This window comes from Lycorma delicatula, chromosome 4 (assembly GCF_047948215.1).
Source record: "Lycorma delicatula isolate Av1 chromosome 4, ASM4794821v1, whole genome shotgun sequence".
Classification (NCBI taxonomy): Eukaryota; Metazoa; Arthropoda; class Insecta; order Hemiptera; family Fulgoridae; genus Lycorma; species Lycorma delicatula.
Window position 1 is genome coordinate 140,839,479 of NC_134458.1, and position 14,406 is coordinate 140,853,884.

Consider the following 14,406-nt stretch of genomic DNA (forward strand, 5'->3'; position numbering starts at 1 on the left):
TCAATCACTTTTATTTGTATAGGATTGACATTTCCCACTATTGAATACTATATATATTTAAAACTGCCCTCAATTGCGTACCTGTATTAGCGGCGGCGTACATCCGTGCAGATTGCGTGCGAGAGAGAAAGATAGATAGGACGGGTGAAGCGGATGTTGCAATAGGCCTAATAGCAATACGGGAGCATTCTTCGATTTATGATTTTAATAATAATTTTCCTATTCATTTACACTACTTATCTATCTACTACAAATTTAATAATAAAAAAAATCCTAAATAATTCACGATATTTATTTATTTTATTTTTCAGAAGTAATTTCGATGCCTGGTTACAGGATCCTTAATTCTAAAACTTTTCTATTTGATATAAGAATCTGATTAAAATTCTAACTGATATCTAAAAAATTATTTAAACACGGTGGTCTTTGTAAAACGTTCCTTTAAACGTGAGTGAAACGATTCCGTATTTTTAAATATTAGTATTAATTATCGTTCAAAGAGTTTTAATATTATTTAAATATTTTCTTGAAAACTTTTAAAATAATTATACATTTTTCTTAACGTTTTAAGTTATACATATAATATTCTGAATGTTCAAATATTTAATAAATAGTTAAGCAAATACAATTTCAGACGAATATATTTCCTTAAAAAATTAATTCTTTATTTCTTTGACTTTTTCTTCCATATTTTGGACGACTTTCTGCTTCCTTAGACACGATGGACTGTCGTTATTTTACTTTCATATTGATACATAAAATATAGCAATCCAAAATCTCGGTTGAGTTCGTTAATGGGCAAACTCGGACCATGGGGGAGGGGCTTTTCCGAAAAAACAAAATATCGCTCGCTATAACTTTCTTATTAAATAAAATATCGAATTCGTTTTTAAAGTCCTTATTATTCTTTGGATAAGAGCCTAAAACGTATCTAAGTAAAGATTTCTGATATCACCAACCATTGACCCAGGGGGTGGAAAAAATTGGGTTTCATACCTCCCTAATAGGCACAGTTTCGAAACGGTTTTAGGTAGTCGTTAGTCCTCTAAATATTATCTAAAACAATTTTTTATTTGACCAACCCTTACGGCAAGTGATGACGAAAATCTTGCTGAAATTGTAAGAAAACGGGGCTTGTCGTATGCTAAATATGTGAAACTTTTTTCACATACAACTATTGTCGTATTGAGTAAGTTTGAAGTTTTTCTTAACTATAAGGTGATATGTTTTATCCCTACTTTGCAACGGTGAAACTACCTCCGTCTTCCGGTGTGACGAAAGAGATTTTTTTGAAAACATATCAAATAGGCGCACACAATTTTTAAATAAGAAAGAATAATACAGAAAAAGAAAAATATTGTCATTTTAATCTTATATGTAATCCACTTACCTCCGTTTAAAATTTCCATCGAATATGCTTTTGTAGAAATTTAAATAATCAAAATATATTTTTAAAAACACACAAATACCGTTTATAAATAAAACTGTAGTAGCCAATTGTATACATATATGATTACTAATTAAAAGTAGGTATATAAATGTTTTGAGAAACCACCTGATGATAAATATGTTAAACAATAAGCTTTACGAATAAACAACAGTCTATATATATAAGAAAAATAACACAAATCGGTAAACAATGCAAATGAATCATTGAAGGTTCATATTTCTCATTAGTCACAAATTTTTCCTAATCATCTACGCAGTAATATGTATGACACAATAAATGTCAATAACCAACGTAATAGTAACGAAATTACTTCCTACACCGGAAATAATAACAAACACCGATATGTATTGTGGCGATAAAGTGGTTCATCTGTGTCACCCGTGTTAAAAGTTCTAAGTTCGAATCATAGTCAGGCTTGGAAGTATTCCTTGGCTCATAAATAATAAAAATGGACTAGATCGATAGTAATGGGGCATCATCTGTAGTTGCCAGAATGGATAAATAAAAAAATGTAGCAGGGTATAAATTAACAAAACTGCCTTACACCACAGCTACTATTATGCAAAATGATCCTTGATTATACCAAGGAAGGACATCGCCTACCTGTTTGTCAGAAACAGCCTGTATCAGTTTTGCTTTATTATAAATCTGAAAAAAAAGTTTAATTAAAAATAAAATAGATTAATCTTTAATAATATTGTATAAAAATTTATTAAAATAGTTAATGAAATTCCTGTTAATGAATACTGCTTACGACAGACTTCACAGAAAACCAATAGAAAGAATAAATTAAATATTATTTACTACAAATAATATATACTTTAAGAAGATTAAACTAACTTAAGAAAAACAAATAAAGAGGGAAAAATTTTTTTCTTTTTTTTTCATAAATTTCACGTTCTTAAAAAAAATAAAAATATAAAAAACATTTCCAATTTTTCTTTAGATTTCAACTTTATATAATCGGCTTCAAATTAGTAGATCTGTTCATACTGTTTGTTTTTAATTTATCTTAAAAAAAACAAAATTAAATAAAGATATTAATTTTTAGTTCCGTAGATTTTTGTCATGTTCTTTATTAATACATATTTTATATATTATAAAAAACAAATTCTTTTTTATAACACGACTGTATGTTGTTAGGGCACATCTTTTTAATTCGCAATATATTTGTAATTTTAGTTTCTGATTACTTTTTGATAGATTGATAACGTCTATTCATCCAGAAGGGTTCGTATTGAAATTCCATTCATTTTTTATAAGCAACAAACTTAATCGATTATTGATATAACACATGAAATTAGCTATCAGCCTAAATTATTAAAGCAAATAATTTATTTCTTTAATATGAAATATTGAAAAAAATAATTATTACGCCTATTACAAAAAAAAACCTATTAGTGTTTACGTTCTCTTACAGTTGAACTGTCTTTTGACATACGAGGTCTGTAAATAAAGTAATGAAACTGGTTCACAAAAACGTTTTATTTACAATCCAATTACACATGGACTCTATCACCTTCGAAATAGTTCCCTTGGGAAGCCAAGCAAGCTTCAAACGGTTTTTCCGCTCTTGATAGTAGTGCTACATAGCAATTTTCATTGCTTAAAATTTCAATTTTTATTACTTCTTACCAATTTTTTAAATGTTTTCTACTGTTCCAAAATGGTGTCCTTTGAGGTGATTTTTTAAAGTCCAGAATAGGAAAACGTCGCAGGGACTCAAGTCATATGATAAGGTGATTGAGAAACTACAGGAATGTTTTTCTTTGCCAAAAAGTCAAACATTGAGAGTGCAGTGTGACAAGGTGCATTGTCATGATGCAGCGTCCAGTTGTCTTTGAAGGCAAGTCTCAAGCGGGGAACAGTATTTCAAGAATTTCTCGGTAAACATATTGATTTACAATCAGCCCTGTAGGCAATAAATCCTTAAAAACAATGTCATTACTATCGAAGAAACAAATTAACGTGGTTTTGATTTCCTCATTTTTGCTTTTTTGGGACGCGGTGCGTTTGAAGTGTGCCACTCCTTGCTCTGGCATTTTGTTTCTGGATCGTACTCAAATATTCGAGATTCATCACCAAAAACAATTCATCACATTTTTTTTTTAGAAAATCAAGATCAGTTTCAATTCGCTCTCGAAGATCGCTGCACACTTCCATCCTGTTGTTTTTGTTCAACAGTGAGGTTTTTTAGGGCCAATTTTGCACAAACTTTTTCCATCTCCAATTCGTTTATCAAAATTTGATGGACTGTAGTATGGTTCAAATTCAATCTTTCTGACAGTTAATCGCCGGTCATACCGTATCAAGTCTCTGATTCGCTCAACACTGTTGTCACTTTTTGACGTTAACGGTCTTCCGGAGCGTGAATCATCCGAAACCGATTCCCAGCCATCTGAAAATGATTTAAACCACCTAAAACCTTGGGCTCGTGACAGAGCGTCATCTCCATACGCCCTTTTCAATTTTGAAAAAGTTTCAGTAGCATTATCACAGAGTTAATACAAAACTTGATTGTACAATGTTGCTCATAATTGGTATCACTCATTTTTGTAACAAACAATAAAACCTTGTTTAACGAAAAGTTTGTTTACATTTAAATAAAAATATTAATACCTAATATAAATCAGCTGTTCATAAAACCTGTTTGTAGTAACTTTACAGTGTCACTTTGGCTACCAAAAAAAACCTAGTCTCATTACTTTATTTACAGACCTCGTATTTTTATTAAATGTTTCTCCAGAAATGCTAGAAATAGAACCATCACCCCACAATCAGGAATTTCTAAAACTTGCTTAAAAATTAATTAGCTTAAATTCGTACACTTGTCAATTTCCTGATACTTAATTTAAAAAAATAATAAATAAAAGATACAAAAACTTAAAAAATAGATTGCACTAAAATATAAAAAAGAAACATTACAAATTCTTAACATTTGTATTATTTTTATTTCCTTGTACGAAGCAAAGAAAGTATTGTGAATTTGGGTTTTCAGATTTCAATGGAAACATCGATTTTGACTAGTTTCGGCGTAACGTCTGTACGTACATATGTATCTCGCATAATTCAAAAACGATTAGCGGTAGGATGTTGAAATTGTTGATTTAGTACTGTTGTAACGGCTAGTTGTGCACTTCCCCTTTTGATTGCAATCGACTGGACCAAAAGTGTCCAAAGAAACCCAAAATCAAAAAAAAACTTTGGATTTTGGACTTTTTCTTATCTGCAGTAATAAGCCTCATACAGAGCTTTTCAACGATATATGTAGCACTTATTTTCATTGGTCCAGACTTATAGCCAAATAAAATTTTAATTAATGAAATATTTTGATCTACAAAGGGAAAGGCACATCGGTTCGAATCTTTTTTTAATTTTAATTTAAATATATTGATTTATTAATAATTATTGACAAATGAAGAGGTATTGCGGCAAATAGATGCAGAAAGAAGCATTTGGAAAAATATAGTTAAAAGAAGAGACAGACTTATAGGCCACATACTAAGGCATCCTGGAATAGTCGCTTTAATACTGGAAGGACAGGTAGAAGGAAAAAATTGTGTAGGCAGGCCACGTTTGGAATATGTAAAACAAATTGTTAGGGATGTAGGGGGTATACTGAAATGAAACTACTAGCACTAGATAGGGAATCTTGGAGAGCTGCATCAAACCAGTCAAATGACTGAAGACAAAAAAAATAATAATTATTAACCTCTGATTGTAAAAAAAATTACAATAAATAATAATTCAATAACAACAATAAAAAAAAAATATATATATATATATATTTAAGAAATATCAAAAGTTATTAATGAAATAAAATTTTATGTCCTTCTCATTTAAAAAAAATACGTATATGTAATTTAATAGGTGTACAAGGAAGTTATGTGATGTCCACATTAGATTTTTTGTAAAAGTTAACATCTAACTAATTTCTTATTTTTCTTTCAAACACATTAACGAAACTATTGCTGTACGGTTGCATGAAGTCAAATTTGAAGACCAGTTTTTTAAAGTGCTCTATATCTCTCTCTTTGTTTTCTGTTAGCCTCCGGTACTACCGTTTAGATAATACTTCAGAGGATGAATGAGGATGATATGTATGAGTGTAAATGAAGTGCAGTCTTGTACATTCTCAGTTCGACCATTCCTGAGATGTGTGGTTAATTGAAACCCACCGTGCTCTGTATAGAGCACTATATATAGTGCTCTATATCTATACGAAACTTGGTTACTAGATAAAGGAAAAAAGCTAACAACACAGTTGTAGGATTTACTCACCACGACGCTTTTTTCTAATGCACGGCTTACACATACATACACAACTTAATTTAAAATATTTATCATTTTACATAAATATAACATTTTTTTGTTTAATTCAATGATTCTAACTATGGCGGCCGCGCATACCGTATTTCATTGCGCGGGTGTGGCATTACTAGCGATCACTTTTAATACTTTTTTACACTGTAAATATTCATTTATTTAATTTTACCTCTCACCTGCGACGTTACAACATAGAAGACGACTGCAACAGCTGTACGTCAATGCTATACTAGCGCTCCTTATGGTAAGAAGGAGTACCAATGACACACTATACCCACTAGTTTATATAGATCATTTTTTGGGGTTGGGGTGCGATTTTGCAAAATTGCTTTTTAGAGATATTTTAACTGTTAAAAATGTTGCTAAGAAACATAAAGACCATTAGACGGAATCTCGAGATACTGAGGGTGACTTAGCTCACAGCCTCACTCCCTTGAACTTTTAAGTTGAAAATTCAATGGCATCAATGCCCCATATACAAAAGTAATCTGACCAAGTTTGGTCAAAATCAGTCCAATAGTTCTGGAGATATAAGGTGATTTAGGGAGCGACACCTAACACCGAACATCCGGAAAATTTCCGGATTTTTAGTCCAAAGACTACTAAAGATACGGTGCTGAAACCTCTTATATTCGATTTTTCAGGTCAAAAACCATAACAAGTAACTAATTTCTGTCCCGTAATTAACTATGTTTGATCAAACTGCAATTTTTGGATCCAAAAAATGCAGTTTGATCTCATTTCACCTGCGTAGCTAAAATCCGAGCGAAATCTTTCACATAGCCATAACTCGCAAACGAAAATTTTTGAACAAATGTTTATATGAACTTTTTCCATTGTTTTCACAAATGGAATATGTGTGAAGGTAGACTTTCTGAAGGCGTTGGCGTAGACTTAAATGACCTCAATTAATAATGAGGTTACTAATTAATATGCTAATAAAATTAGTGTACTGATCCCAAGTGAACAACGCAATTGAGATCAGTGCACTACACAAACGGCCATTACAAATCTTATAACATATTCTATAACAGATAGGAAAGTAATAATAAAATCTTGAGATATAAAATAGAGAATTAATAATAATTGTTAACAATGTTTTCTGATGCGTTTCCATAGTTATATTTATTAAATGTAAGAAAACAAGTTTAAGCCACCGAGTTGGTCTAGTGATGAACGCATCTTCCCAAATCAGCTGATTTGGAAGTCGAGAGTTCCAGCGTTCAAGTCCTAGTAAAGCTAGCTATTTTTACACGGATTTGAATACTAGATCGTGGATACCGGTATTCTTTGGTGGTTGGGTTTCAATTAACCACACATCTCAGGTATGGTCGAACTGAGAATGTACAAGACTACACTTCATTCACACTCATACACATCATCCTCTGAAGTATTATCTAAATGATAGTTACCGGAGGCTAAACAGGAAAAAGAAAGAAAGGTGTCAAAACGTAAAGATCCGGTGAAAACCGCATATGCCCAAATTGGACCGATTTCCATATTTTCCCTTCTACAGCTATAGCGCTAAGCAGGAAAGTAAAAATAAAGGCATGAGAATTTTAAATGTGAGCATGGAGGAGAAGGAAAGAGATGATGAATGGACAGATAAAGTGATAAATGTAGAATAAAAAAAATTTACGAGAATAGAAGCTTCAGATAACAATTTAAAACAGCAAAGCTATCTGGCTGGGAATACCATGAAAAAAAGATTGAAAAGAGTAAAAATTATTGACAATCTAATAAAAAAAAATGGCAGCTATCAGGATCTTAAAAAATTCAACGTGGAATAAAAGAAAATGGAGATGGTGAAAAGGGGCTGATTCAGGGCAGATAATCATTTGATAACGATTCATATTAATAACCTCTTTTCAAAACATGCGTGTCAATAACGAGGATCTAATTATAAAATCTCTCTCAGCCTTCATATTTTGTCAAAATTAATAAAATATAACTCAACAAACATAGATACATTTTATTTAAATCATACATATTCTTTGTGATATTTCTGTGACCAGAAACAAGAGAAAAAGTGAGCTTTTATCCCTTCCATAAAAAATTGAAATTAGTTTTTTTTTAATTCAGCGCCGAATACTCTATATGTTTACCGGAACATTTACACTTACATCGCACTACTTGTGCAGGTAGCTACATCAGGCCTGGCAAGACGGCAGGGGTAATTGTATTTGCCCTTGTAGCTCGAAAACTGGTTGGAGAAAATAAAAAAGGAAATTATACAAATTACAATAATCTAAATTACTCAATTACAATGCTACTAAAACAAACTGCAATAGCAACAGAATATTCATTTTGTACCTGTTAGTGAGATAAGACCCATATCTCTCTTCTGTTACAATGTTTTAAAATTACGTTTATAGTTACAATTAAAAAAAAACCATTTCGGCACGCCGGAAGATGGAGGTAGATTTGACCTACTGCTAAATAAGGATAAAAAATATGTCCACCTTAAAATTAAGAAAAACTTTACTCTAATTTACTCAATACGACAATGGTTGCACGTGAAAAAATGTTTCACATGTTTAGTATACAACAAGCCCCGTCTTCTTACAATGTCAGCAACATTTTGGTCATCCCTTGTCGCAAGAGTTGGTCAAATCAAAAGTTTTAAGACAAACGTTATAGGTAATGTATAGAGAACTAACGAACACTTTAAATCGATTCGTTACTGTGCCTATTAAGGAAGTTATGATTTTTTTTCTCTTCGAAACTCCATTTTTTCCACCCCCTGGGTCAATGGTTGGTGATATAAAGAAACTTTACTGAGATAGGTTTTAGGCTCTTATCCAAAGAATAATAGGAACTTTAAATAAATTCGATATTTTACTCAATAAGAAAGTTACAATATCGTGAATTGTTCAGGATTTAGTTTTATTATTAAATTTGTAGTAGATAAGTAGTGTAAATGAATAGGAACATTATTTTTAAAATCATAAATCGAAGATTGCTCCCGTATTGCTATTAGGCCTATTGCAACATCCGCTCCACCCGTCCTATCTATCTTTCTCTCTCGCACGCAATCTGCACGGATGTACGCCGCCGCTAATACAGGTACGCAATTGAGGGCAGTTTTAAATATATATAGTATTCAATAGTGGGAAATGTCAATCCTATACAAATAAAAGTGATTGACAAATCACTTTTACTAAATCACAAAAATTATTTAGTTGCAAGTACCGTTACAACTCCCTTAAAGGTGAATTCCAAGGACACTCTCCCTTTTTTCTTGGAATTGATTATTGTTTAACGAAAAATAGTTTTACCTTAATTTTATATTTAACATGTTAAAAATGTACAGTCCTCTGAATCAGGTAAACAATGAAAGACTAAAGAAACTGAATTCTATTTTTATAAAAAAGTCATAGTTGAATAAAGAGATAATTAAGGGCCTCTGAGTACTGTTTATTTAATTTTAAAGTAATTTTTTGTCTTGCAGAATTAGATGGTCTACAAATAGTTTTATGAACTAGAAAGAAGTAAAAAAAATTGTTATTATGATAATAATTATTTTTCTGCTAAGAACGCTTGATTTCTACGTTGAGTTCTGTTTACCTTTCTTAGCCTTATTCTTTTATTATATGCTGACGCGTTTCGGAATAACTCCGTTGTTAAAACTTACCGTACTCAAATAAGTTTGACTTATTATTAACTTAGAAACAGCACTCAATATAGAAGTAGAAGTAAGTCAAGAAATAGAAGAGTTTTTAAAACATCTAAAAAGTGGTGATTATAAAAAAAAGTCATTAGATCTTCATTAACGGTTACAAATAATTAATTCAATTAATTTTTTACTCTATATATAAAAATATACTTTAGTTATGTTCTTTTTAGCCCTATAGCATGAAAAAAGTTTTTATTATATTTGTGTAGCGATTTACTTTTTGTAACACAGAATCTCAAAAAAAAGTGCACTTAGAATAAAAATGTTAGGAAAATTACTTGGTAAAATAATACATTTCTTTTTCATTTTGAAGACATATTCAAAATGAGCCGACCATGGATTTAATATTCCAGAAAACAATTTTTTTTGGGAAGGGGTAATAACTCGATTATGGCTAGTTTAATAATAATAACTTTAAGACCAATTTTTTTAGTTCTTAATTTAATAATAAAATGGTAATTTTTTAAAGTTTAAATTTCATAAGGTAGAAATGTAATTTTTAAACAAAAATGTTCAAATTAATTAAAATCTAAAAAGGTTATAATTAAAAACCAAAAATTGAAATAATATAAATGTTCTATATATCCCATCAATTTTCCAGAATCTTATTGGATAAAAACCAGACATAAAACAAAAAACTTAATGAAAACCCAAATAACCTAATTATTTCTAGATTGCTTTAATATTTCTATATTAATTATTTCTATACATTTTTAAAAATTTTAATTTATTTTTATTAAATATAATAATATACTTCGAAACATATCATTATTACTGCAGTTTGCTAGAAATCCCAGTGGTATATTAAGAGATACATTTGTAAGGTTGATCTTTTTTATTCAAAATATAATCTTTAAATATATAAAAAATAAAACAAACCTATAACATCACACAAAAAATTTTTAATTAACTTAAATCTTTTTTATAACAGAAATCGGCATAATATTTAAAACATCTTTATCTTTAATTTGAAACCGACTGACTTCAGTAAGTCAAAATACATAGAAATGAAAAAAGCTTTTTTCCTTTTATAAGATGAGTTTTTAATTGTTAACAAAAAAACAACTGCAGATGTATAACGTAACAATTAAAATAGTTTTCAAATTTTTATCGATGTTAATTTCTTTACAAATAGAAAAAAATTTACTAAGCGAACGCAGATAAACCAAAGATTACATGAAGAGGAATATGACGTTAAATCAATGAAACACGTGATTGTGATTACTTGAAAGCTTAACGTTTTAAAAATTTCAAATTGTATGCAATTACTTATATTTTTTTTATCAAACCGATATGTAATTTTTTTTAAACTCGTATCTCTTCAGCTTAATAAAATTACCATTGTCAAGAAGGTTTAAATGCTAATAAAACGTTAGGATATTCACTAAGCCTTTGTAGATAATTTTTACTTAATATCAATTATTAAATAAAGATAAGTGAACACAATATAACAATTGTGGTAGAATCATCTTATTTAGGTAGTACAATTACAAAGGATGGACGAAATAATGCAGTTTGGTACAATCAAAAAGAAATTTTATGTTGCTAAAATATTCTATCAAAAATAGATTTAGAAAAATTCTAGAAAATATTTGTACGGAGAAAGGGCTTAATGGTAAGGAAACATGAACAATAGAATAAAACATAATGGAATAGAATACAAAATATAAGGCTTTGAAGTGTAGTATTACTGAAGGATATTGAAAATTAAGTTGATAAATAAAACTCGAATATTTGTAGAGATAAACTAGACTGATGAGAGATGTATTAAAACATCCAGGTTTAATTAATTTGGTGATACACGGACATGTTGAAAGTAAGTACTGTAAAGGAAAAGACAAAGATTGGAATGAATGGGGCGGGTAATTAGAAAGATATCTATAAAGATATAGTACATGTTCTGAAGTTAAAAAGTAGTTTGAGAACAGAAATACATCGAGAATACAATAAAACCAGTCAACTGACAGACGACTCTAAACAAAAAATAGATATCGCCGAGAGTTTGTTTTTTATTGAAAGCGTTCATGAGCTATTCTCGATGAACTAATATCTTTCAAATGGACTTATTTGCTGTTATCAAGATAATAGTTACTATTATCTTTTGAGTACAATAAGTTTTGACAATGAAATGGTTCCAAAATGCTAAGAACGGTAAACAACAGCATTCAACATAGAAGCTTACTTGCCTATAATTTTGTATAATTTTACATGGAGAAATTTTATTCGATGGATTTCTACTAAAAAAAATATTTTAAAGACAAAATGTTTCTGAACGATCCATAAATTTTAACAAAGATAATTATTAATTTTTTTCTTTCAATTAAATTGTAAATATACTGTGTCCTATGAAGAGGTAGGTATGCGCTTTTGATCTAATATCACTCACCCGTTCCCCCACCGATTCTATTGAAATTTTACAGACCTTTTAACAAAGGTTCTAAAAATGTTCTGTGAAAATTTCAACCTTCTAGTATTTACAGAAACAAAATTATTTTCAAATAAAAACATCAATTTCAGATAAACAGCATTTTTTATTCATTACAAAATAGCTGGTAGAAATGATTAAAACAGATGATAACTGGAACTAGAATAATTAAAAACAGTTAGATAATTAGTTACGGTTATGACTAATTATTAATTTATTTTATTTAATTTGAATAGCTGTTTAATAATACATCATCCGATTTTAATCATTTTTACCAGCTATTTTGTAATGAATAAAAAATGTGGTTTATCTGAAATTGATAATTTTATATAAAAGCCGCCATTTGTTTCTATAAATCTTAGAAGTTTGAAATTTTCGTAAAACATTTTTAGTACCTTCGTTAAATAGTATTTGAAGTTTCAATAGAGTCGGTGGGGGAATTGGCGATTGGTACTAAATCAAAAGTGTATACCTCTTCGTGAGACACATCATATATAATAAAATAGTAAATAAAAATAATTTTTCTAAGAAAAAAAAATGTAAACCGATATTAAAGACGTAAATATTAAGAAATTTAAGTCAATATATTGTAAAAAAAAAAGATAAACCGTTATGACCAAGTAACAGAGATAAAAAATTAAAAATAGAAGGTGGGCTAACAGTAACCTGATACAATAAAAAATTGCACAATATAACCTATATCCGGATCTTATTTGTGGGAATTATTCGAACCTATTCGGCGACGTAATGTTTTAATACTCTTACATATAATATTCATTAATTTTTATTAAACCAATTTATTCATTTCATAATTTTGACCAGACTTATTTTTTTTAATTTCAAGTTAATATTCCTTTAATTTATTCGGAAAAATATTTAATACAAATGAAAAAATTAATATATTATAAAGATTACATCATATTAACAAATTATTATTCGATAGAGTATATTTAAGTTTTGTTTTCGTGCAGATTGATTGACAACAATGGAAAATGAAAGATTAACATTAAGCGAATGTTGTAAAAATTTTAATTGTTGATAGCATTTGATAACATAAAAATAATTATATTCCAGAATTCTGAATATCCGTTGGAAGAAAAACAACTACTGTCAGAGATTGTTAAAAACGATAAAAATATATTCTCTAACTTGAGACCACATTATGAAGAAATAGCTTAAAACAGGAAAACAATTATCAAAAAAGATTTTGATAATCTACAAGCGGAGATGGTAGAAGAAGAATTTCTGATCTTTATGATGCTCAATTTTACGGTAAGAAAGTTTAGAATTTACATGAAAATTATGGAACAAATGAAGAAAATGACGCTATTGTATTAAAACTACCATTTTGAACGTTTTCATAATGCTGATGAAATACTGAAATCGTTTCAAATGAGAATTATACCCACTAAAAAACCAAAAAAATACAAACAAACTGAGAAACACTACAAAGAAAAAAGATTTTTATATAACGAACAAAGATAACCATTTTTTTAAAAGAGTAAAAATTATGTCTAAATTTTATTTCATTTATTATGTAATCTTATTTAAATTAAAGAACAGTTTTGCAATATTATGAAAGGGAAAGTGTTAGAAACAAAACCCAAATTCTGTACATAGCTAATGTTTTAATTTACCAAAAATTGTACGATACGTTTGTCCGAGGTACATTAAGGGAATACTACACAAAGTAGAAAAATGTAGTTAATATATTCTTCAAAATAGAAAATATAAATTTTTTACTATTTTCTCATTAGAAAAATTAGAATCTGTAGATAATAGATTATAAACTTGCCAGTCAGTTGTGTGTTCATAATTTTATGAACTCACTCTTCTTCCACAATATAATAATCAATACAATCAAATATAATCAATACCTCCTCTATGAATCATGAGACCTTGCCGTTGGTGAGGGGGCTTGAGTGCTCAGGGATACAGAGTAGCTGGACCGAAGGTGCAACCATATCGGAGAGGTATCTGGTGAGAGCCAGACTAAGGAATGATTCCTGAAAGAGGGCAGCAGCTCTTTCAGTAGTTGTTAGGGGCGTGAGTCACAATGACTTAAACGGCCGTATCAACATCACTCAGTCCTCTGAGTACTGCGCAGCTGAAAGCAATGGAAAACTACAGCTGCTTTTTTTCCAAGAAAATGTGGCTCTCTGCATTTTCACATAGCAATAATGGAGGCGCCTTCCTTGGTAAAATATTCCGGAGGTAAAATAGTCCCCCGTTCGGATCTCCGGGTGGGGACTACTAAGGAAGGGGTCACCAGAAAATTAAAAAATAACATTCTACGAGTCGGAGCGTGGAATGTTAGAAGCTTAAAAAAGGTTGGTAGGCTAGAAAATTTAAAAAGGGAAATGGATAGGGTGAATGTGGATATAGTAGGAATTAGTGAGGTTCGGTGGGAAGAGGAAGGCGACTTTTGGTCAGGTGATTTTAGAGTAATTAATTCAGCGTCAAATAATGGACAGGCAGGAGTAGGTTTCGTGATGAACAAGAAGATAGGGAGGAGAGTGGAGTATTTCA

General features: G+C 29.9%; 1 protein-coding gene across 5 annotated transcripts in view; it reads right to left on the reverse strand.

Annotated features, from left to right (window-relative positions):
* The window catches only part of LOC142323919 (transducin beta-like protein 2), a 254,531-nt gene that overhangs the window by 209,234 nt on the left and 30,891 nt on the right, over nt 1-14,406 (reverse strand). Inside the window, exon 1 of one of the 5 annotated variants that reach the window (XM_075364285.1) lies at nt 1,391-1,529. The exons of the other annotated variants lie outside the window; for them this stretch is intronic. Coding sequence (XP_075220400.1) covers nt 1,391-1,409 — 19 coding nt within the window. The 5' untranslated portion in view covers nt 1,410-1,529. Of the gene's footprint in view, nt 1-1,390; nt 1,530-14,406 lie in introns of those variants that run through there. 5 annotated transcript variants of the gene reach the window in all.